The 25,771-nt window shown below is 50.2% G+C and overlaps 1 protein-coding gene across 3 annotated transcripts in view; it reads right to left on the reverse strand.

Moving 5' to 3' along the window:
• UBE3C (ubiquitin protein ligase E3C) overlaps positions 1 to 25,771 on the reverse strand; it is a 113,433-nt gene that overhangs the window by 68,895 nt on the left and 18,767 nt on the right. For all 3 annotated transcript variants that reach the window (XM_018046641.1, XM_018046640.1, XM_018046639.1), the window contains exons 2-10: positions 22,263 to 22,316; positions 18,791 to 18,865; positions 18,140 to 18,286; positions 13,542 to 13,657; positions 8,320 to 8,477; positions 5,189 to 5,342; positions 4,550 to 4,770; positions 3,908 to 4,065; positions 92 to 279 (exon numbers count right to left, since the gene is read on the reverse strand). In XM_018046641.1, coding sequence (XP_017902130.1) covers positions 92 to 279; positions 3,908 to 4,065; positions 4,550 to 4,770; positions 5,189 to 5,342; positions 8,320 to 8,477; positions 13,542 to 13,657; positions 18,140 to 18,286; positions 18,791 to 18,865; positions 22,263 to 22,316 — 1,271 coding nt within the window. The remainder of the gene's footprint in view (positions 1 to 91; positions 280 to 3,907; positions 4,066 to 4,549; positions 4,771 to 5,188; positions 5,343 to 8,319; positions 8,478 to 13,541; positions 13,658 to 18,139; positions 18,287 to 18,790; positions 18,866 to 22,262; positions 22,317 to 25,771) is intronic.

Here is a 25,771-nt window from a genome sequence, read left to right on the forward strand (position 1 = left end):
GTGGGCTCCCTCACCGGGCCCTGGGCAGGCCTGAGCCCCCACCAGGGCGGGAGGCCCGGGGCGCCCGCGCGGCAGGGGGCGTGGCACTCGCCTGGCCCGCGGCACCAGGACGCGGTGCTGCACCATGAGCGTGTGGCAGATGGCCGCCATCAGCGTGAAGGCCTCCTCGCTGGCCGAGTCCCTCCACACCAGGCTCAGCAGCGTGTTGGTCTGCTGCTTCGTGTCCAGCTTCTTCAGACACTCCTCGGCGATGTACAGCACAGACAGCCGCCCGTCCTCCTGAAAGGCAGAGGGGCCGCTCGGTCAGCCACGTCCTGGCAGCGCTCAGCGCGACTCACACACGACAGGCACTATCTAAAGGTCACCCGCATCACGACAGACAACACCAGCGTCTCTGCTAAGTCATGCACCGAAGGGCCCTCAGGTCCCCTGCAGACCGAGGGCACCCCCGCGGGACCCTCCGTGCCTCCGGAGCAGGGCCGTGGGCGCAGCTGCTGGGGGACTGACGAGCTCTAGGTCCTCACACTGAGAGCAGGGCTCACTCCACAGTGCTCAGACCGCTCCAGACGAAGCACCCGTGTGAAAACGGATTATTACCCGGCAAAATGTCCACTTTAGATGACTTGAGATACCACAGTTTAAGCAAATATTTAAAAACGTTAAAAAAAATCAAAATACATACATAAACCTGTTATTTTGTATCTCAACTTCTCTCGAATATCTGATACACTGACTAAAATCTGAGCTAACACTCAATGAAGCTTACCTATCTGGTCTATTAATGAAACATATACTCTCCTCACACATGTATGCACGTACATATACATATGAGGAAACAAATGTGACTACATGTGCAGTTTGGGCACTGCTGACTGTACTGCTTGGAAGCCTGGATGGATGCAGCTTGTGTGATCCGTAACACTCTGCCACATGACACGGCCTACGAGACGCAGCTCACACGCGTGCATCTGCACTTCGCTGCTGCTGTTCAGTCACTCAGTCGTGTCTGACTCTCTGCGACCACATGGACCGCAGCACGTCAGGCCTCCCTGTCCTTCACCATCTCCCAGAGCTTGCGCAAACTCATGTCCATTCAGTCAGTGATGCCATCCAACCCTCTCATCCTCTGTCGTCCCCTTCTCCTCCTGCCCTCAATCTTTCCCAGCATCAGGGTGTTCTCAAATGAGTCGGCTCTTCCAAAGTATTGGAGCTTCAGCTTCAGCATCAGTCCTTTCTATGAATATTCCGGACTGATTTCCTTTAGGAATAACTGGTTTGATCTCCTTGCAGTCCAAGGGACTCTCAAGAGTCTTCTCTAGCATCACAATTCAAAAGCATCAGCTCTTCAGCACCCCGACCTCTTCATGGTCTAACTCTCCCATCTGTATCTGACTCCCTGAAGAACCAGCAGCTTTGACTAGCAGACCCCCATCAACAGACTGGTGTCTCTGCTCTTCAATATGCTATGCTTGCCATGGCTTTTCTTCCAAGGAGCAAGTGTCTTAATCTCGTGGCTGCAGTCACTGTCTGCAGTGATGTCGGAGCCCAAGAAAATGAAATGTCACTGTTTCCCCATCGATTTGCCCATGAAGTGATGGGACCTGGTGCCATGATGTTCGCTTTCTGATGCTGAGTTTTGAGCCAGCTCGCTCTCTCCTCTTTCACACTCAGGCACAAATTACACCGTGTAGCGGCACTCGGTGGAGATGGCACAGGCGTGGCTCCAGATCACCACGGCAAAGCGAACATCAAAATAAAGCGAGTCACATGAACCTCCTGGCTTACCAGTGCATGTGAAAACTGTGTTTATTCTCTCTTGTAGCCTGCTGCTGCTAAGCCGCTTCAGTCGTGTCTGACTCTGTGCGACCCCATAGACGGCAGCCCACCAGGCTGCCCCGTCCCTGGGATTCTCCAGGCAAGAACACTGGAGTGGGTTGCCATTTCCTTCTCCAATGCATGAAAGGGGAAGTGAAGTCTCTCAGTCATGTTCGACCCTCAGCGACCCCATGGACTGCAGCCTTCCAGTCTCCTCCGTCCATGGGATTTTCCAGACAAGAGTACTGCAGTGGGGTGCCATTTGCCCTCTCCCTATTGTAGCCTAGGAAGTGCATAATGTGATGGCAATGTCTAATAAAACAATGCACCTACCTTAATTTAAAAATGTTTTATTGCTAAAAATGCTCACTATCATCTGACAACACAGAACTGACAAAAACCTTTAACGTATAAAAGCAGAGTAGCTGAGAAATATAATAAAATGAGGTGTGCCTACACAGATAATATTTAAATGTCACAGAGTCTTTAGAAGGTAAGTATGAACAAACTGTCTTCTGAAAACAGAAGTTTTATCAACTTTTCATTTATCAGATCTCACTTTTTTTTGACCATACAATTCACACTTTTTTGCATCTGAGTTGTGACAAGATGTAGCAAGAGTTCCAGCACCCATCAAAACCCTCTGTTTTGCCCTTTGTAACAAGCCCTGCCCTGGCCACACTGGCTGTCCCCCATCCTTCTGCTGGGCTGGCTTCCTCTCTGCTAAGGGAGCCTCTGAGCCCTTCTGCTCCACCCCGATCCCCCTCCCCCCAGCATATTCTCAAGGGTATTTTCCTGGGACTAGACTTGGCACCAACCAAAGAGACATATTCTAAACAAAAAAAACAAACAAAAAAACAAAAACCTTAAACCTAGTACAGCCACACCTCGAGGCACTGCAATTGTGTAATTAAGAGAAAAAGACATCAGTGGCAGACTACACCACTTAGGTAAGACAAACAGCGTGTGTGACATGAGGTTTTATTCCTTGAAAACACGCAGGAAGCACTGCTAGGTAAGAAGAGGGAGAAGGAGACTCGGAGATAAAATGTGACCGCGTGCATAAAATGAGTTTCAAAGTGGATCATAATGTTTATCATCTATAAAACCTGTGAAAAAGACAAAAGAGGCTCTGCAGTGTTCAAGAGACAGTGAAGAGGAGGCCTGCCCTGCTTTTCTTCTAGGGGCCGGGGAGGAGGAGCAGGAGAGGGCCTGACCGGGGCGTCTCTGTGGAGTGATGAAGATGGTCTAGACTCAGTGGGACAGATGCCTAGTTATGTTCATGCACTGGAGAGTCACTGAACAGTGTGTCACTTTAAGTGGGCTCATTCTGGGACTTTCCTGGTGGTCCAGTGGTTAGGACTCTGTACTTCCACTGCAGAAGGCACAGATTCAATTCCTGGGTGGGGAACTAAGAGATCTTACAAGATCCACATGCTGTGAAGCAAAAAAAAAAAAAAAAAAAAAAAACAAAAACCAGACAGGTAAGAATTTATTTAAAAAAATAAAAGGGTGAATTTTATGGAAAAATGTATGTCAATCAAGCTGTTATTTTTAAAAATTCTTAAAAAATAAAAATGAAAGAGTGGGATACTGCCTGGCACACAGTAAGTGCTCCTCCTGTAAACAGGAGCTTAGCCTTCTAACCCAATAACTTCACTTGAAGAGTGGTGTCCTGAATAATAATTAAACTGATACAAAGAGCAGCCCTACTTGGCACTGAAAGGCCAAACATAAGACTGCATGTCTCTGCGTTGGAAAAGACCTTGATTCTGGGCAAGACTGAAGGCAAAGGGAGAAGGGGGTGGCAGAGGATGAAGTGGTTAGATGTCATCGCCGACTCAATGGATGTGAATCTGAGCACACTCCGGGAGGTGGTGAAGGACAGGGCTCCCTGGCCTGCTGCAGTCCACGGGGTCGCGAAGAGTCGGCCACGACTGAGCGACTGGACAGCAAGCTCAACTGACAGACTGTGCTCCTGGTTTACACCAGAAAGCAGACGCACAGCTGTGCGTGCCCACACGTGTGAGCGTGGGTGTAAGGAAGAGGCCTGGGGAGCGCAGGGCGTGCACACGCACAGCTGGGGGCTCACCGGAGCGCTGGCTGGCCTGTCGGCCTCCTCCCCCTCCTCTTCGTCTGAGTCGCTGGCCGCATCCTGGCCGCTGGCGCGGGTGGGCGAGACGGGCAGCTGGGACAGGAGGGCCTGGAGGACTCGCAGGTGCGCCAGCAGCCCGTCCTCGGATAGCGCGCCTTGGTGAGACAGCCACACCGTTAGTTAGGAGGGGTGAGAAACTGGCAGATGCGGGGGACCGCTTCTCCCGAACTCCGAGAGGCATTTCCGACCAGGACACACATCACATCTCTAATATTTCGAGTGCAGATGTGGGCACTCAAGTATTTTAGCATAAGATACCCAAATGCTACGCCAGGCAGCCCAGCAGCTTAGCACAGACGGGGGAGAGCAGCCCCGCACTCACAGAGATCGGCCCATCCAACCCTAAGACTCGTTTTAATCTGTGTGGCCCTGTTAAATCAGACTTTTCATCCTGCCTGGACACTATGCCCGGGGACACTGGCCAGGCCACGGCCTTAAGCAAACCTGCTCTTCCGAGGAGCTCCTCCCCCAGAGGCCGTGCTGACAAGGGGACACCCGGCCGTGCATCCCGCCCCGCCCTGCTCCCATCTGCGCATGCTGCCTCTACGTGAGCTCGGCGGGACACCCTATGTTTCATACCCAAATAATTGTCACCAACGGTTAAGACGAAGTAGAAGAGCCAGGGCGCGCCCCCACTGGTGGTGGGGCGCCTGCCCTCCAGGGACAGCAGTGCGGTCAGGAAGGGCTCGTAGGGGAAGACGGTCCGTGGGTCCGCCAGGGCAGGGATGACGAAGTGGAAGACCTGCTCCGTGAAGGGGGCCGCCAGCACCTCCTTCGTGAAGGCTGTAAAAACCTGTTGCCTAATGAAGAAAAATGGAAGCTCGTAATAAAATCAAAACACTCTGTCCACAAAATCATTGATAAAATCACTGCACACAAAATAACCTTTTCGTCAGTCAAGTTTTTCAGATTAACTAGAGCACCCTAAACTTAATGCTCTATTATTCCTATTAAAAAAAAAAAAAAAAAACAAGACTTTGCTATGTTTTTCTATCTTCTGATAGCTACTAGAAAGCAAGAAAATAACCAGGTCACCAGAATTATAAATTTATGTTGGGTGCAGGCCAGATAGAAAAAGTATATTTTTCTTTAAACTGAGTCACACTAATAAAGCAAAACTGACTTTCAAGTCCATATTTCAGACAGCATCCTGTGTCAAAGTTAGTTAGATACAGATCTTGCAGAATTACAAAATCAATAAACTGATTTCATTCTCACCTTGCACCTTCTGGACAGGAGTTGTACGTAAAGTGCAATGGTTTTAAAACATTCTCTAGCAAAATTTTTGCTATAGGAACTCGAGATAAATCAGAATATTCAATACTTGATGGAAGCTTGCTGTTAATTAACAAATAGAGAGATCTATAATACCCTGAAAGAAAAAAAAAACATTTATAAGTTGTATCAATTTGTATTAAAATATCAATACCCCTCCCTATCTTTTTTTTTTTTAACAACAAGGGGAAAACAAACTTGGCAATTTTTAACTGCTCTTTATAAATCTCCATAAGTCCAAATTCAAGTTAGTTTTTCCTTCAAGTTTTTATCAAGTAAACCTTTTGGTTCCCAAGTAACTTGAAGTGATGTGTAAAGTCGAGGAACCCACTGCTCAGCACCAACAACGATCAACTACACCCAATCACCTACACCACCTCTCACCTGGGACCAGCCCAAGATACAACTATTTCAACACATCATCAAAGAACGCTATTATCTTGAAATAAATTAGTAACAACTTCTTAATACCACAAATACCTATGAGTGACCAGGTCTCCAACTATCTCCAAACTTTTTTTTAAACTAGTTTGCCTGAATCAGGAGCCAAGTAAAAAGCTCACAGTGGGATTTTCAAAAGCTGTCTCCTAGGCATCCTCCAAGTAACCACGCCACTGTGTGGCTGTAGAAACCATCACGCTGACCCAGGCCTGCAGGCCCTGAGCAGACTCCGTCCACAGAGCTGTGCTCCTGGCTGTCACCCCACGTCCGGACTCTGGAGCGCCTGTCTGCCTTCTGATGGGATAAGATGTCTGGGTCCCGCCTGCTCATCTCCCAGCCGTTCCTCCCAGGACTCAAGTTCCCTTTAAAGGAACGGCTCCTTCTGGAGACCACAGTGTGGGCACTGAGGGGCTCATGTGTTTTACAGGAGACCTGTGTGAAGCAGACACACGGGCATGGCCCACCTAAGCAGTGGGAGGCCTCCTCTGCCACCTCTAACATCCTGGGCCACCAGCCCTGCGGGGCTGCGCCCTCTCCTGCGGCAGGACATACGTCTCCAGCTGTAGTCTGTGAGCACCTCGCCATTGTAAGCACGCACAAACACACTCCCCACTTGTCGGGGGCTCCCCACTCTGCACCCAAGGTTCGGCTGCTGAACAGGGCATCCCCACAGGGGACCACTAGACCTGCTCCGTGACCACCCCAACCCTAACCTCACAGACACTGCTTAACCAGCAACACTTCATAAGACAGGGAAAGCTCTTCTGCTATAAGACTGAGAATACAGGGCCCTCCCTGGTGGTCCAGCGGTTAAGGACCCACCTGCCAATGCAGGAGACACAGGTTTGATCCCTGGCCTGCAGAGACCCCGCATGCCAGGGAGCAACCGAGCCTGTAAGCCACAACTGCCAAGCCTGTGCTCTAGAACCCGGGAGCCGTGAGCAAAGAAGCCACTGCGATGAGAGGCCCCAGGACCCAAGTAACTAGAGAGGAGCCCCCACTCGCTGCAGCCAGAGAAAGCCGCTCAGCCGTGAAAGCCCACCACAGTCAAAAAATACTAAAAATATATTTTTAAAAAACCTGAAAAAACAAATACATCAAAAAAATGGTAAACATATCAAGAAGAATTCTGGAGAGTCACACTGTCCTATCAGATGTGCGCGCTGAGCAGACTGGCGGCAGGAACAGCACATCAAGGAGCAGCTGAGTCACGGCTCTGAAAAGCTCCAGGCTAAGGCAGCCTGGTGCGCGGCGACACAAACTGATGGAGAGGCAGGATGCCAGAATGTCATAGACTAGTGGTGTCAGGAAGTAACTTGTCGAAAAAGGTGAGACGCAGCTATGCCACAGAAGATGCTGGAAGCAGCACTTTCTGTGTAAGATTTCAAAGTGTTGCCTTGCTCAACACATTCAAGAATAATGCATATTCCTTAGTTATCTTCTTCACACTTTTAGAAAGCAAAAGCAAAACCTTTTTATGAAATGCTTAGCCTTAATATCTATATATGCAATAATACATCAACACAGTGGACCTTAAAATTTTTTCTTTAAAGATCAAATTCTGTAATTTTCAATTTAATTTTAATTAACTCAGTAATTTCCCTAATTTTTCAACAAACTAAGTAGGGTTTCTTTTTTTTTTTAAACCAACCAATCAGTAAGGCTGGATGTATAAGAATTTAATTTCTACAATTTTAATCTTGAGGATTAAATTAGCTAGATTTAACCGAGAGTAGTCCATCAAGAAAACAAAAGCAAAATTATGTTTTCATCAGTAACTGCTGCTCCCTGGAATGTCTTTTGATAGCCCCTTTATGCCCAGTAACACACCCATCTCAACGTTAGGGCTCCTGGACTCCAGGAGCGGCGACACCCCACCTGCGAGAGCGAGCCAGAGCTTTGCCGCTGCTGCTGGCCGCGTGGTGTGGCCCGTGGGACCTCAGCTCCCCAGCGAGCGGCTGGGCCAGGGCCCCTGGCACTGAAAGCGCTGAGTCCTAACCACAAGGCCACCAGGGACTCCCTGGAATAAACTCGAGAAGGTTTATTTTACGGTACTCAACTGTCAGAGAAGTCTTAAGAACCGTGTGCACGTCCTCGTCTTTCTGTCAACGTCACTAACGCGTCCTCAGAGGACTTTCAGATGGAGGTTATTACACCCAACAGCACAGTCGCTTGAAGATGGGTGTCAATAAGAAACCTCAAACAAACTGAGCATCTTTCTCTTCTCTACTGAACCATTTGCTTCCCGGGACAGGCTCTCTCCAGGTGGGTCGGCATGTTGCTGTGCTGGAGGCTGACTGCGCCCAGCATGCGGGCCACCAAGTTTAGCCATGGCAGCCCGGCCCGGCCCTGCCCGGCCCAGCCCGGCGGGCCCAGGTATCTGCACCTCGGATGACCTAGTTTCCTTCACTTTCAAGCACCAGGCAAAGTTAGAGATTAGATGCATCTCCAAATTCTGAGGGGGGTAGAGAAGAGGAGAGATGCTAGAATCTGTGACCCACAAAGGTCCCATCCCAGCCGCAGACTCGCGGTCCCTGCCCTGAAAAGTGCCCGGTTCCTGCCCTGAAAAGTGCCCTAGCCACTGCCAACTGCTCACAACAGCGCCACCCTCAGTTCTGACACCACCAACTCACCATTCTGAATCATGTAGTGCAAAATTTGTTCAATGATGGACACCACGTAGCTAGCATCTTGTAAAACAGGCAAGTACGTGTCCTCAGAGGAGAACACCTCCAGCATCCTCATGGGGAGCGCAACATTCAGACTGTCATCGTTACAGCTCTGCAGCAACCTGTAAAAGTGGAAAAGGCGTCCCAGGGGCCGCAGACGGCAAGTGCCTCCCAGAGGCCCTCACACTCTCCTCACTCAGGCGTGGGAAGTGCTCGGGCCCCTCTGCCCTAGTCCTACAACGCCCCCGAAAGCAGACGGGCCTCGGCAAACAGCCAAGCACCGCGTCATCCGCACCTTGAGTCCTCCTTACGAGCCACACAGGACGCTGCCTCCCGGCTGAGAGAGGAGCGTGCACAATCAAGGCGGGAGGGGGAGCAGGCAAGGAAAGTCAGTGTGGGGAGGCTCTGACCGTGGAGCATCCCTTACCCACCCGTGCTCCATCTAACCCAGCTCAGCTAGGGGGGCTCCTTAGAGGTGCCCACCAGCTCCTTCCAACATGCCTCCTTCAAGATTTCTCATGCCCCAAACGTCCCCCAAGAAGACAGCTTAATCTACTTCCGGTCCTTAGTCACCCAGCATTTTAACTAAAGACTCTGATCTCACTATGAGAATTACAGGCAGAAAGGAAGGCTTAGCTGTTACAAAACTAAGTTTTATTTTCAGAGAAAGTATTTTTTAAAAATCAGCTTTATGGAGACATAATTTACGTGTGATAATTTGTACCCATCTGAAGCAGGCAATACAGTGAGTTCATTAAAAAAAACTAAGACCAAAAAAAAAAAAAACAAAAAACTAAGATCATGGCATGCAGTCCCATCACTTTGAGGCAAACAGATAGGGGAAAAGTGGCAACAGAGGCAAATTTTATTTTCTTGGGCTCAAAAATCACCACAGACAGTGACTGCGGCCACAAAATTAAGAGACTTGCTCCTTGGAAGGAAAGTTGCAACAAATCTAGAGATTAAAAAGTAGAGACATTACTTTCCCAACAAAGCTCTGTAGAATCAAAGCTACAGTTTCTCCAGTAGTCATGTACAGATGTGAGAACTGGACCATAAAGAAGGCTGAGCACTGACGAATTGATGCTTTCAAACTGTGGTGCTGGAGAAGACTCCTGAGAGTCCCTCAGAATGCCAAGAGATCAAACCAGTCAATCCTTAATGAAATCAACCTTGAATATTCACTGGAAGGACTGATGCTGAAGCTGAAGCTCCAATACTCTGGCCACCTGATGGGAAGAGCTGATTCATTACAAATGACTCTGATGCTGGGAAAGATTGAGGAGAGGGGGAGAAGAGAGGATGAGATGGCTGGATGGCATCACCAACTCGATGGACATGAGCGTGAGCAAGTTCTGGGAGACAGTGAAGGACAGGGATGCCTGGCGTGCTGCAGTCGTGGGGTTGCAAAGCTTGGGACACGACTGGGTGACTGAACAATCACAACAGTGAGTTCTGACATCACACCCTCGCAGACACTGGACACGTCTCCGCTCCACCTCTCGGCCCTCTAGTAAAGTCTCCCTCCACTCCCCCCCGAGCTGTGCTGTCACTGGAGACTCGTCTGCACTCTCTCCTGCTCTACACAGGAGGAGTCACAGAGAACATACACATCAATGCCCAGAGCCTCCCCTCAGCGACCTTCTGAGGCTCAGCCGGCACACACTGACAACGCGGCCCCTTTACTGCTGGGACTGCTCCACAGCACGGAAACACCAGGTTTCGGTTATCTGTTCACGTGCTGACGGGGACCTGGGTCATTTGCAGTCTTTTCTTGTTATAAATAAAGCTGTCTGAACATTCAAAGCAGCCTTGTGGACCTGCCTCACTTCTGGTAAGATCCTGGGCGAGGAACTGCAGGTCACATGGCAGCCAGACATCACAAGGAACCATCAACGTGAGAGGCGGGGCTGAGAGCCCCAGCTGCTCCGTCCCCACCTCACACGGTCCTGACACTTTAAAGTGTAGCCGTTCTAGCAGCTGGACCAGCGTGCTTTACTGTAGTCTGACAAGCGATTTCCATGAACGCCGTTTCAGGTGCTCATTGGACATCTGCATGTCTCCTTTGCCGTGGGCTGTTTCTTGAGACAATGAGTAACCCATCCTGGCTGCACTAAGGCCCGACCCCAGGCCCGCCAGCCGCACAGCCTCTGCCCATTTCAGGCCGGGCTCCCCAGGCCCGTCTCCCTGCCCCGGGATCCTCACTAAGCCGGCTGTCAGCTTCCCCATGTCACTCTCCAGACACCACCACCTCTCCCACCCGGGCCCGCATCTGTGCGTGTGCAGCTCTCTTCTCCCTTCTCAATTCCTCTTACAGCCGAGCCAACAAGACCCCCGTGCCCACCCTCCATCACAGCTCTCATCACAGGGACCAACGGGCTTACTGCAGGGAAAAATCACCAGACTGTGAAATAGGGGGGAGGAGGGGAGAGGGAGACTGGTGGCCAGCTCAGCTCAGTCACTGGGTTCCCTCCACCCCCGCCTTCCACAGGCTCGCCCCCAACTCTGCAGACAGGCTCGAGCCTGGAGAAAGCTGACGGCAGTGCAAATGTTTCCCACACAGAGCCACACGAATTACTCCTGTTCCTGGCAATGCAGAGAGCTCTGTCAGACAGGGAATACAAATTCCCTGAGGCAGGTTCATCTGAATCAGCTGGAACATCTTACTGGTTCCCTCCTTGAGTAACCAGTTAAGTGAAGTCACTGGCACATGCTCACACGCGAGTCCTGACTTTGCTTAACACTGAGCATCACCAACTCAACGACCGATGCCGCCTGCACGCCCCACACCGTGCCTGGCCTCTCCTGCTCCACCCCGGGCTCCCCCTCCTCTTGCAGCAGGGACCAGCCTCTGGCTCTCGGCCTACGCTTTTCTTGCTCCAGACAGTGGACCTGAATCCCCCCGGGGACTGAGAGAACACGGCACACGCCCCTTCTCTGGTGACTTGCCTACACACCTGAAATTCAGCGCCCTGCACCTGGCCGGCAACATAAAACAACTGACGTTTCTAACAGATTACTGTTTTGATTTTACTTTGTTAAAATTTCATTCCTCATCTAAGAGAACCAGCTTCCTCAGAGAAAACAGTCCCAAGCTCGGGCTTGCAGGGGAGGTATTAAGTGAGCCCAAAGTACCGTGGTCCCAGGAGACACGGAGGCTTGGAAGACGGGGCAGGGGGCTTCTGAGAAGAGCTCCCTCCATCAAGCGCTGAAAGACAGCACGAGGCGGGGCGAGCCTAAACGGGGAGGAGGCAGGGTCCTTTCCACAAGCAAGCCAACAAGCCAGCACTGAAGGAACGCCACCGCTGGAGAAACCAGCACTGAGTGAGCCATGGACACCACACAGCATCCAGCACAGGTCATCAAACGTGAACACCCCCAGGTGGAAGGCAGCGCCCAACAACAGAGGGCAGCGCTGGCCTGCACAACGTGAAGAGGAGTCTTCAGCGGCACTGGGCCTCTCTGAGCACAGACACGCCTCGGGACGCGGCGGTGGTGTGAGGTGCAGAGTCCCTTACAGGCCCTGCTCCGAGGCAGTCTGGTTATACACGTTTAAACTGAATCGAGTGTGCCCCATGCCAGCAACTTTCACAGGGCGCCACTGCGCAGTGTCTGGAGACCTGCAGGGTCAAGTGACTGCAGGCCAGGATCCTGGCAGGCAAACGTTGCTCGACGCAAGACCACGCCCCCCCATGGGGCCACGCCCCCACACAGGCCACGCCCCCCACAGAGGCTGCATCAGCCCCAAACGGACAAGGGGAGAAAAGCTTTCCTCCAGACCCGATACCCTGTTGAAAGGAAACAGAGAAGAAGGAACCAAAGGGATGGTAGGGTCATCAAAACAGAGAAGATAAAGCTTTTGAGACAACTGAGGAAATCTGAATAGGGAACAGATCAGGACACCAGAGAATAACCATGTGTTCTCTCAGAGGAGAAAACAGCATTGCCATTACCAGAATGTGCCTTCCCAGGACAAGCACAGGGGAGCAGGGAAGCGCCATGCTGTCTGCAGCCCCCTTCCACACGCGTCAGAGAAGCAGCACACTGTGTGTGCACAGACGGAGGGAGAGCACACGCAGCAAATGGACCCTGAGTCCAGGAGCAGGAGTAAGGGCTTCCCGCCACTTTTCTCACGTCAGAAATCTTCCAAGACAGAACGTTGGGGGAAAGAGCAGGAACTGCAGTTGGATCTATCATCTACTGAAATTACTCGCTCGATGAATACCTTCAAAAGCACATTAAGTGCCACAAACTACAATCCCCAGGTCAAGAGAGCCCCAGACTGTGCTGCTCTGGGGGAGGGCATGCCTGACACCTCTGAGGGCTTCAGGGGAAAAGCCGTGTGTGTAACAGAGGCCACGGTGCCCAGGCCCCACTGTGCCGTGCAGGCATCTACAGACAAGGTCCACAGACCCCTGCTCCAGAGAATCAACACACACAGTGTGTTTTCCAAAGGACATTTTTCGAGAAATAAAAGGGGTTTGGAAAAAAAAAAAGATTTCCAGGGACTCTCAGTCATCCACATTCTCTCTTTGGGGGTTTTCCGCTTCGCCTCTAGTGCACCTCAGGATCTGGAAAAGTCAGCTAACAGGCCTCATTCTGATAGGAGCCCTAAATAAACCTTACTACACGCAGCTTCCAGAAAGGTAGCTGAGAGTGTATTAAAGGCTCAGAATCATTTGAAAGGTGGCTACGGTGCAGACATCATCAAATTTTAGAAAAATGGTGAAGATGTCAATTTGCTTTTTCATTCGAGTGCTACTGCTCATGTTGCCTCAGTGTGCTCTGTACTGAGTCCAGGACACAGGTCAGGACAGCCTGATGAAAGGCCTGACCCTTCACCCGCAGGCAGCGACCCCGAGGCCTGGGATCAGTGACCATCGGCACAGAGACGGGCCTTTCAGCTGGCCTGTCCACTCGCCAAGCAACCAGATGCCTGACGTCCCACAGGGCGATTACAGGCCACACCTGGAAGAAAACAGCCCCTGGAAGGTATGCTTAACTACATTTTAATTTCTAAAGAGAGGATCAGAGAAGTAAAAACTAATACACATAACATTTCAGTCTCAAAAAAAACAAACCCAAAATCCAATAACAACAGGGAAACCACTAAGACACTGACACACAGTGTTTTTCTAGACAACGAGACCACCACGTCACCCGCGCTGGGGCGACAACGGGTTTACCTGCAACAGAGGCTCATCAGCCTCTTTATCTGAAACAAGCATGTGAGTCTCTCAGATCCTTCCAACTGCTGGACAAACAGAGCACTGTGTTTAATCAGGTTCTGATACATCCATATCTGAAAGAGCAAAACATACAACTCGTTAGTCTGTAAAAAGTTAACTGTTTTCTAATTACATAACATGCCAAATTTCCTTCATTAGTGGACACAATCAAAGTAATCACAACGTGGTTAAGAAATTAATCTTCTAAGTCAAGTTTTTGTTGAGCAGGATTCACACACCCTGACTTTTCCACCCTATAAGAGCACAACAGCATGAAGTTAAATTACTAAACACTGAAAGTCCTTGAAAACTCACATAAGTGCGAAACAAAAAGTTCATTTGCAAAATTTAGCAGCCTACAATAAAAACACTGAGAATCACAGTTTTAATCCTCAATTACAAAGGACAGCGGTTCCTTCTCACCCGTCTTCTCTAGCTTCCAGCACCGTCTCTGTGGATGCTCTCCTCCCCAATCCCGTGAAATGCCAGTGGAAAAGGAGATCTTACAGCCCCACCACCTCCGCTAAAAGGCCAGGTGTGTAACACATCAGGTGAGACGTATGTCACAGCTAGGGGGAGGAATCCCACCACAGTGTTCATACAAGCCATCACAGGGTGCACTAAAATATTACAGCTTTACTTGTCAATTATACTGCAGTACGCTTGAGGGGAGAAAAGGTCACAGCTGTGGGGGGATGGCCTGAACCCCCACCGTCCTGGACACGACCAGTGATGGGGCCACAAGCTCAGCAAGCGTAGACTCAGACTCCCATCCAGCTCCACCCAGGAGCCTCTCTAATGTGGACGCCGCTGCCGTGAGTGACTAAAAACACCAGGCCCAACAAGGAACCTCCTGGACTCACTTTCTCTGCGATGTGTTTGTTGCTGTCTGCTCGTTCATCAACAGAAACAGCTACAATTGAGAGAGCCCCTCACACGGGCCTCTCATGTTCAGTCTCTCCTCTGACAGTGGAACTCACTTAATGTGAGACGCTATCGAAGTCTGAGCACACGAGTTCTGCCCGGTAACTCCCTGGTGGGCCCACAACTGGTGGAAAGCAACTCTGAGACCCAGCCCAGCTGCTCATCTGCCTACACAGAAGCTCATCTTGAGGCATTTGGAGCTGCCTGTCCCTATTTCCTCAGGAACCAGCGTGACACAGATGTTCTCTGCGCTATCTGACACGTAGAGCATGCTAACATCCATGCTATCCACTCAGTTCAGTTTGGTTCAGTCTCTCAGTCGTGCCCGACTCCTTGCGACACCATGGACTGCAGCACACCAGGCCTCCCTGTCCATCACCAGCTCCCGGAGCTTGCTCAAACTCAAGTCTACCGAGTTGGTGATGCCATCCAACCATCTCATCCTCTGTCACCCCCTTCTCCTCCCACCTTTAATCTTTCCCAGTATCAGGGTCTTTTCAAATGAGTCTGTTCTTCGCATCAGTGGGCCAAAGGACTGGTGCTTCAGCTTTAGCAGAAGTCCTTCCAATGAATATTCAGGACCGATTTCCTTTAGGATGGACTGGTTGGACCTCCTTGCAGTCCAAGGGACTCTCAAGAGTCTTCTCCAGCACCACAATTCAAATGCATCAATTCTTTAGCACTCAGCTTTTTTTATGGTTCAACTCTTACATCCATACATGACTACTGGAAAAACCATAGCCTTAACTAGACGGACCTTTGTTGGCAAAGTAATGTCTCTGCTTTTCAATTTGCTATCTAGGTTGGCCATAATTTTCCTTCCAAGGAGTAAGCATCTTTTAATTTGATGGCCGCAGTCACCATATGCAGTGATTTTAGAGCCCCCCAAGATAAAGTCTCTCACTGTTTCCATTGTTTCCGCACCTATTTGCCATGAAGTGATGGGACCAGATGCCATGATCTTAGTTTTCTGAATGCTGAGTTTTAAGGCAACTTTTTCACTCTTCTCTTTCACTTTCATCAAGAGGATCTTTAGTTCTTTGCTTCCTGCTATAAGGGTGATGTCATCTGGTATCAATATCTGAGATTTCTGATATTTCTCCCGGCAGTCTTGATTCTACCTTGTGCTTCATCCAGCCTAGCATTATACGTTAAATAAGGACAGTGACAATATACAGCCCTGACGAACTCCTTTTGCAATTTGGAACCAGTCTGTAGCTCCATGTCTGGTTCTGACTGCTGCTTCCTGACCTGCATACAGATTTATCAGGTCAGGTGGTCTGGTATTCCCACCTCTTAACCCATTAACAAACAGCTGTAGAAGGTGTGGTAGACACTGTAACAATCTAATGGGCAACTGCAGGAACTATAAGAAAAAGGTTGTAAATACACTAGTCAAGTAATTACGGTTCAACCACATAAAGAAACCCTCAAAGTACTTTAACACTCCTTGGACTGCGTTTGTGTTTTTTTTTAATTAAGGCACAACTGATGTTCCTGGAGGAGGAAATGGTAACTCTCTCCAGTATCCTTGCCTGGAACATCCCACAGACAGAGGAGCCTGGAGGGCTGCGGCCCACAGGGCCTCACAGAGTCAGCCGTGACTGAGCACACTCGCGCACGTGAGGGGCGCGCGGTATTGTGTATGTCTCATGGGCACAGCACAGGATTAGAATGCTTAAAGGGATACTCCACTCACAGTTACCGTAAAATGCTGGCTTTATGCCCTGTGCTGTATACTGTATCTCTAGAGTGGACTGGACTTTGACACTGTTTTTAAATTTCTCGAGAAATGCACCAATATCATCATTCCCAAAGTTCTAAGTACATTAAATATCTGCTTTGCTTCACTTTTTTTTCTGCTTAACTTTTTTTTTTTTTTACTAAATTCGCTTTACTAAAGTTTACTAAATAAACTAAATAAGTTTACTAAATACACTTTCCTTCTATGCATCCTTTCTCAGGAAGTCAACTGAAGGTGTGTATCAATAAAACGAGGGAGTACACCAAGCAAGCAGACAGGAATGCGATCAGGAGAGGGTATGAAACTGAAGAGAAGCAGAGTGAGGGGTCCCAGGGTGCCTGCACCACTGACACAGCGCAGCGAGCGCCCCGGCGCGGAGGACGCCCGGGGGGGGAGGGGCGCGAGCGCCAGCGGCCTGGCTGAGCGGCAGCTGGAAGAGCACCCGACCCTCAGAGATCACAGACGAGGAAACAAAAGCGACCCAATACTTAACTCCAGAGTAATTCAGGAAGACTACACAAAAGAAAACAGCCTTTTAGCAGATAGCATATTTAGTCATGATAATAAAAAATAAGTCAAGGGAGCAGGTGAGGAAGGGAGAGCCACATATGCTGTTTCGTAGGGAGCACCTTAAATAAACTCCCAACAGTGGTGCCCACCTGCTCTTCAGATAGGAATCAGGGAACCTGAAGATGGGGCAGGAGACCTACCCTCCCCGTATGCTGTGACTGGTTTATTGCTCTTGCATTTGTGTTTGCAAACTGAATAAACCATCTGGCTCGTTTTCGCCGTATGAGCCCGGTCTGAGGAGCTGGCTAACCCTAACTCTGCATAAGCCACGGGGCTGGGCCACTGCACACCTACAAACCAGGCGGGGCTGCTGACCGGGCCTCGGGGCAGCCAGGGGCCGCTCTCCAAAGGCAAGGGCACTCTGGAGAGACACTCGACCCTCCCGATCCTCTAGCCCCACAGCTGCCCTTCAGTCCGCGAGCGCGGGAAGGAGGGACAGTCTGCTCCGATAGAGCGCCGAGGCCCTGCTGCGGCGCATTTCTCATTCCTCTCCTCATTGGCTTCAGACAGAGCCAAGAAAAGGTGCGTCTAAGGCAGCCACCTCCACCGCTCTCAAGACCTATGGAATGTTCCTCCCACGGCCCCTCCCGGCTCAGAACAGGAAGCAGCGTGGGTGTCAGAACCAGACCCACCCAGGCAGTGAGGCGCCCTCCATCTCCTGTCCTTGAGTCTCACACAAGGGTGCTGCTGGCTAGACCACGGAAGGCTGACCTTTCACTGCAGACTCATCCTTCAAATTGAAACTTTTGTTACAAATAAAGGTTTCTAAGATAAGTATGTATCTAACCTAATGATCACACACGAATCTCTACTACTTCCTGGGAAACTGGATGCAGTGACAAGTTCTACTTTTTTTAAAAAGACTGAGCCAGTCATGGACGTCCCCCATCAATACACACCACTCCTCGTCACTGGTAGCCTCACAACCTGTAAAATGTTTTCAGTTAACGTTCTGGGTGTTTCAGAGCGAGGCCCTAGAGGTCAGAGCCTCGCCCTGAAGTGCTCCCGGGTTGAGGCTGACACTGAAGGCGGTGGCCCGGGGATGGCAGCGGGCTCCGGGCCACGGTACGCAGCGCGTGCACAGCAGAGCGGCCCAGTTCCGTCTACTTGAAATTTCCCTAATTAGAAAAAAATGAAAAAGCCTACCGAAAATCTGTATCAACTTTAAGAGGGAAAACACATGATCACAAAGACAGCCCAGCGCCACTGACCGCGGAGGTTCACAGGAGAGCTGTGCTGGAGGGGTTGTCTGCCCACAGTGAATCAAGAGCTGGAAAACACACACCCGAGGGTTGGAGAAAGCAGAGCCCACACTCACCAAGCGCTTCGAGTCTTCACTCTGTCTGTAAAAAAACAGAAGCTGCCTCACCAGGAGGGTAAGGTTGGGGCCGCTGGCAAGGGGAAAGGCGCCACCGGACTGGGACAGGCTGGCACAGCGGTCGAACGCACTCCTCTGGATGGAACACTGGAAACAGACCGAGACAGAGGGCGGCGTCAGGGCTCGCACAGCCCGAGGCCTCCAGGGCCGGCTGGGAGCGCAGACTGACCGCCAGGGCCGCGCCGCGTGCCAGGGCTGCGCCGTGTGGAGGCCACGGCTGGTCAAGCCTGGGGAGTAACCTCGACACACCCTCCACAGGGGTCACCACCACCTCCTCTACTGTGATCTGTAGCCCGGGTTTGGCCTAGGTTTGTATTTTATAATTTAAAAACCACCAAAAACCTCATCTAAACTAGTAAAACTACTTGTTAGGGAAAACACTATTATCCACATTAACTTTCTTTTTTTTTTAATTTTCATTTTTTTTTATTGAAGGATAATTGCTTTACAGAATTCTTTTCTGAACATTAACTTTCATTAAACAAGTACACACAAAAATGGGCATAAAATGAATTCTACCTCTAAGAATCCAACGCTAAATAAGCTTTCTCACGACTCTCTAATTCCTTCTCAGGTTAAAAGCAAACTTACTTGCTGTTTTCTGTCTCTACAGCCTCGAATAAATGACTGGATAATTATTGCATTTTTCAATCTTCGCCTTTCTTCCTGAATAGCACAGGGAGGAAGAACAACTGTTAGAATCAGTGAAAATGACACATACTAGTTAAGACCACACACCACAAAATCCACTCTTTGAAACATGCCATCCACCACTTTCTAATGTATTCAAAGTTGTGCAGTCACGCCCACTGTCTGCATTCAGAACATTTTCAGCGCTTGGCCCCATAGAGCCCCTGACCCACTGGCCGTCAGCCACCCCCGACTCTCTGTCCCAGGCCACCCCGCCAGCCTGCCCGCAAGCACTAGTCAGCTTTCTGTCTCCATGGGACTCTGCTCTGCACGCTCCACACGAGGGAAGCGTAATATGCAGCCGCTGAGCCTGAGGGGCCTCTGAGCCTGACTGGTCATCGGCACTGTGTTCTTGAGCCTCAGCCACGGCGTATTCTGGGTGACCACCCTTCCGACGGCCGCTGCACTGTCTTCTTCGTTTATTCACTTACCGGCTGGTGGACACTTGGGCTCTTTCCACTCTGGCTCTTATGAATAATACTCATGTGGACACTCATGTCCCGACTTTTGTGGGGACACAGGTTTTCGTTTCTCTTGGGTGTATACCCAGGCATAGAATTAATATTTGAGGAACTGCTGGACTGTTTTCCAAAACAGCTAACTATTTTACAATTCTGCCAGCACAATCAGACTTTTTAAAAAAAGCTTTTAACTGGGATAACCCTGAGGGATGGGACTGGAAGGGAGGTGGGTTCAGGATGGGGAACATATGTACACCCATGGCTGATTCATGTCAATGCATGGCAAAAACCACTACAATATTGTAAAGCAATGAGACTCCAATTAAAATAAAAATAAAAAATAAAAGCTTTTAAGTATTTAAAATAAAATACAGACGACACACACAGCGTTTATTTTAAAGGGCACTCTATCTCCAAGCAGAAAACCCCAATCATCATCGACCTGAGGCTGTCTTCAGAGCTCTCAATGACAGGGCAGAACCAAGGTTCGCCGCAGCTCCGACCCTGCAGCTGCCGCTGTCTGAGGGCCCCCAAGCAACCTGCCAGGCGAGCGCCACTCCTGTTCCAAAGACACGGAGACTCGAGTCTCCACAGAGACTAGGGAGGCCAAAAGATAGGCGTCAGAGAGCAAACGCAGGTGCGGCACAAGAACCGGCGCTCTGTCTGAGCAGCAATGCCACCTACAGGCGTGGGCGGCACACCCACTCACACAGCCACACAGCCAGGCCACACAAGTGCGCCTTCTCAGCCTGAGATGGTTATGAGGGAACCCTTGAGCTTGAACCACGTTTGGGCATCAATTCACAACTATGATTCTAAGGGTACTTGATGATAAACTCAAATCATCCCAGGCATTTTCAACACATTCATTTCTGTTCATTCAGTTGTTAACTAGGGAGGAAGCCTCAGTAACACTCCAGCTCTCTGGCAGGTGTCCTGGAAATAGATCAGCCCTCACAAGGCCTGAAAGTCAGCCTGCAACCAGCTCATACCTCCCTCGGTTAAAGGGGGTTCACTGACCCGCTCCCTACTGCCTGCCAGAAACAAATGCAATGCTCTCCGAAAAGAAGAGGTCACATTCTAGAATCTGAACGCATCATTCTGGTTAGAACATACAATGCCCAGTATTCAACCAAAATAACCAGGCAAAAGACAAGAATTTAAAATCAAGAGGACAAACAACACAAACAAACCCACAGGAATTCCGAACACTGGAGTTTAAACATTATCTTTAAAATTGTGTTCAAGAAATTAAAAGGCAAGAGAACTGGTAAATAAAAGACTCAAAGCAAATCACAGAACTGAAGGGCAAACCGGAATTCAGAGCTCGGCGGGCGCGTTGGGTGATCAGAGGCCATCTGCATGTCAGAGGCTAGATGAGAAGAGACTGGCCCAATCCAAGCCCCAACAGTCAAAGGGTGAACGCGCAGACAGGGGGACACACAGGAGCGCGCGTCCTCACAGAGCGCGGAGGCCACACTGCACCTGTGCGCTGAGCCCGCGAGGCGGAGGAGAGGCAGCTGGAGCAGAAGCACCGCAGGGGGAGAGGGCTGCCTGAGAGCGCCGCGGAGAGCCGCCGCCGCGGCCAGGGCACCGGCTACCCCGGCAGCTCAGCCCGTGAAGAGCCCCCCTGTGGAGCCGGAGACTCGGGTGTGAACCCTGGGTCATGGAGATTCTCTGGAGGAGGGAACGGCTACCCGCTACGGTATTGGTATCATCTCCTTGTTTTTCAGTATCCTTTACTTGTTTGGGCAGTGACTCTCAAGGGAGGGCAACCTCAGCACCAAGGAAGCATTCGGGGACTTCTGGAGACAGCTGCGGCTGTCCCAGTGTGGGGAGGGAGGGTCGTGGCATCTGCTGGAGAGGCCCTATGTATGTACATGTGACATAACGTGTATCTCCATGTATGTTAAACTCCAGAAACATTCTGAGTCTGTTGATCTTATGGTGCATCATCTACTCGGGAACGAACGTAGAGGCCAAGGGATGGGCTAACGCCGCAGCGTGTGGGCAGGCGCCCGACAAGGCACCGCCTGGCCCAGGACCTGCGTCAGCAGCCCGGAGGCCGGGAGAGCCTGCCCCAGCACCCTTGCACCCGCGGCTCCCTGGCCCAGAAGGCTCTAGCTCCAGCTGCCCACAGCGCTCCTGCTCCACCCTCCAGGAATTCACTCAGCTCTGGCGAGCCCAGAGACGCCTTCCCTCAGCACCAACAGCAGGCCCTCCGGGTCCCCGCTGCAGGACCCTGCCTCACACCTGCGGTCCACACCCCGCAGGGACACTGTCTTGCCTTACCCACCCACACACCCAGCCGGCAGAGCACTGCCCGGACGACGAGCTCTCAATATGGATGCGTTAAAGGGATGCATGACTTATTAAAAACAAACCAAGAAACCACCCAGAAAAGCAGGCCATAAGACACCACACTGATGGTCTGTCAACAAGGCAAAGCCATTTTAAGAAACTGTCTCCGAAGATTAACTGTACACTAGACTGGAGCAAAAGGGGTCCCTAGCCCCTTTCGTGTATTCGGCCTCTTCACAAACACACAAACAGTCTGCCTTCACAGGGAGTCTTCTCCTACTTGGTGAAATGCGAACATTATGCTCCAAGACCTCCTACGCCTTCTAGAAGCCACACCACAAGCAACCACTTGAACTGAAAGTCTATGTCCTCCCCCACTCTGGAAACTGCTCTTTTAGCCCACCTTTTCTACATTCTTTTAGCCCATCTACATTAGATGACTCGCCATAAAATCAACAAATCCAGAATGGTTTCAGAAGTTTAACGTACATACAAAAGCACGTTACAGCACAAATACATACACATATCTACGTATATTAAACAGTAAACGCAGGGCCCAGCCGAGTGCTCCGGAAAAGGCTTGTCGGCAGGGACTGGCACACACTGCTTACCTCCCTCTTTCTTCTTTCTTCCTGAGTTCGATGTAAAAGAGAAGCCTTTTCTTCCTAAACACAAAAAGAGAGAAAAGACAAAGGGTGTCATTTCAAATTCTAAAATGCTCTCATGCAAAAATTACAGAATGCTGTGACCGAAAAAGAGTTCTAGAGGTCATCCAATCGAACTGTCTGTCGATAAGAAATCCCAGGCACAGGGGTTAGAGGGCCCCTTCCCCAGCCCACCCCACCCCCAGGCCACACGTCAAGTTAACGTTACAACGCTAGGAGTTTTCTAAGAACAGAATCTGATTTCTTTACACACACACACACACACACACACACACACACGTTAGTTCAAGTAAAACTGGGGAGGTCTGAGTAAGATCAGCACGCTGGCAGCACCCTGCCTTGTGAGCTCACACCACAGCTCAGCAAAAGCACCCCAGGGAAATGGCCAGGCCAACACAAGACCTCCCTGTGGGGTTTCCAACAGCTCTTTCTTGTCTTCAGCCCTTTTGTGTATTCAGGTATGTACAGCATGTGACTGTACAATTATCTCAATAAAAATGGCAATGAAAAACTCAACTTTTCATTGTTACCAGAGTTTAAAAAAATTATTTTCATCATAAGTAAAACCGTATCCTGACCAACATTAGTTGATATGCAGAAGGAATGGAAATAACAAATGGGAAAGTTAAATGTTTCAAATAAAGATACTTACAGACAATCCTCCCCCTCCAAGAACAGTTTCAGTCCATACTGCAACGGTATTTTAATTTTGTGAATTTAATCCAAAATAAAATTAAAAGTCCAAGATCTTAACATATAAATCATTAGAAAAATTAATAAACTTAAATTTGTTAACACATACAGCTCATCAGAATAGTGTCAGTAAGCAAGCAATGAGCCAAATGAAAATCAACTTTGATCTGTGAAGGAATACACAATGTGTAGAACCAAAGTTTCTCACTGACAAAATTTACAGCCAAAGAAATAAATCCTCCAGATATTTTCCAGTATAGAAAATTTCATTTCTTGGATTCAAATAAAAAAAACTTTCAAGCTACCACACATCAAAGGTCAGAAAAATATTTTATTTTTAATTGATTAATTAAAAAGAGGAGGGGGGATGGAAAAACCTAAAGCAAACGCTCAGAATTATGGGAAGGCTCTAGATAAAAATACAACCACGCTTCTAGTTATCCTCTTTATTTGTGAATAGGAGTGGAAAGTGTACATCTGTAATTTCTTCTTCTCTCTTTGTCCAGATTTAATGTATATTCATTACTTGGGTACAACTAAAGAGCCAAGACTTCTTAAAATGCTGTTAAAACTACAAGAAAATATACTTAAAGCCGTGGTTTACCTTTAAAAAAAGGTACATGTCAGAAAAACAGTCACCAGGTTGACTTCACAGGTGAGTTGCAGCATCGTTAACCTGCCCCGGGGGTGAGGGTTCAAGGGCTAGGCCCCTCTCCTACCCCCAGCTCACTCCCACTGGCTTCAATGTCTGGCACCTGCAGCACCGCCTCCTGCACAGTGAGCCCCTCAAGCCTCCACCGCCCTGCCCTCCTCCCACCTGGCCTTCCCCCTTGACACCGACACGCATGCCTGGCAAGCGCCCCTCGCCTCAGGTGAGGCTCGGCTTAAACGCTACCTCCCCCAGGAGGGCAGACCAGCGCCTCCCCTACCCCTCCACCCATCAACAGGGGGCTCCTTCAAGCCGAGAGACCACGGGCACACACGACACTTATGGACACGCTCCCAGCACACAGGCGTGCTACTCAGCACGCAGACTACGACTCAATCTGCAGTCAGGACCCCAAGGCCACACGGGCATCACCCTCAAAGGTGTGGCTGCCAGATGGCGAGGACGCTCGCTCTTCAGCAGGTGAAGCCACACAGCCAGCGGGGGAGTGGCCTCGCCAGAGAGGAGCAGAAAATCAGAAAGCAAGACAAGTCCCATCACCTGACCACAGAGCACCAAGGGGCTTCCCTGGTGGCTCAGCTGGCAAAAAATCCGCTTGCAATGCAGGAGACCCTGGTTCGACCCCTGGGTTGGGATGATCCCCTGCAGAAGGGAAAGGCTACCCACTCCAGTATTCTGGCCTGGAACAGTAAATAACCATCAGCTTCTGAAAGTGAAATTTCACCACACTGCGGAGAGAGTAAACCAGCAAGCCTGCTGCCATGCACAGGCGAGCTAGGGCCCAGGACCCACACCAGAGCCGTGGGCCTCAGCCCGAGGAGCAGTCCACCCCGGGCACACGCGCTGGCGCAGGCCTGCCTACCACACCTGAACAGACACAGTATCCTAGCTCAGCTGCTCTATTGGGTGTTCAATAAACACGATTATGGTTTTAAATGTTCTCTCATGTCCCACTGGAAACATAACACTCCACACCCCGGGACGAACACTGAGCTGCACCGACAGGCTCCAGCAGGGGCAGGCAAGGCGCGGGGACAGGGCCTCCAGCAGGGGCAGGCAAGGCGCGGGGACAGGGCCTCCAGCAGGGGCAGGCAAGGCGCGGGGACAGGGCCTCCAGCAGGGGCAGGCAAGGCGCGGGGACAGGGCCTCCAGCAGGGGCAGGCAAGGCGCGGGGACAGGGCCTCCAGCAGGGGCAGGCAAGGCGCGGGGACAGGGCCTCCAGCAGGGGCAGGCAAGGCGCGGGGACAGGGCCTCCAGCAGGGGCAGGCAAGGCGCGGGGACAGGGCCTCCAGCAGGGACAGGCAAGGCGCGGGGACAGGGCCTCCAGCAGGGACAGGCAAGGCGCGGGGACAGGGCCTCCAGCAGGGGCAGGCAAGGCGCGGGGACAGGGCCTCCAGCAGGGGCAGGCAAGGCGCGGGGACAGGGCCTCCAGCAGGGGCAGGCAAGGCGCAGGGACAGGGCCTCCAGAGAGACAGAAATGAAAACGGGGATTCAGCCTTCCAGAAAGCAAAGCACATTAGTAAAGAGTGGTGCAACAGCTGAGAAGCCTGAATAAATGACATTATATCCCCATGTCTTCACATCAAGACAGACTCCTGACGGACCTGAGATCTGCACACATACAGAGCACTTTATAAAAATGCACGCGGGTGAAATACGTGCGGGTGAAATGCGTGCGGATGAAACGAGGATGGTTTTCAAACGCTCAGTGTGAAGGAAGACTTTCACCAAGAAAGAAACACCACTCCACACATTAAATCTGTTACTGCTTGTCATTAACTTATTTAAGAATTATGTTTGATCCCATAAAAATTAAAACTTTATACACAGAAAAATATCATATCCAAGGTTTAAAAAGGTGACAGTGAGAATATTTGTAACACTGCAAAACCAGCTATTTGTAAAAGCTCTCAAAAATAATTTTAAAATGTCAACAATCAAATAGAAAAATTAGGAAATAAAGACATATTTTAAACAGAACTTCATTTTTACTCATTTTTAGGGAAAAAAAAGCAATAAAAATGCAATTGCAGGTTTTAACCTAACTGGCAAATTTAACCCTCAGGTAACAGGCTGAGATGAAGACGGGCAGCAG

This window comes from Capra hircus, chromosome 4, assembly GCF_001704415.2.
Source record: "Capra hircus breed San Clemente chromosome 4, ASM170441v1, whole genome shotgun sequence".
In the NCBI taxonomy this organism is placed as follows: Eukaryota; Metazoa; Chordata; class Mammalia; order Artiodactyla; family Bovidae; genus Capra; species Capra hircus.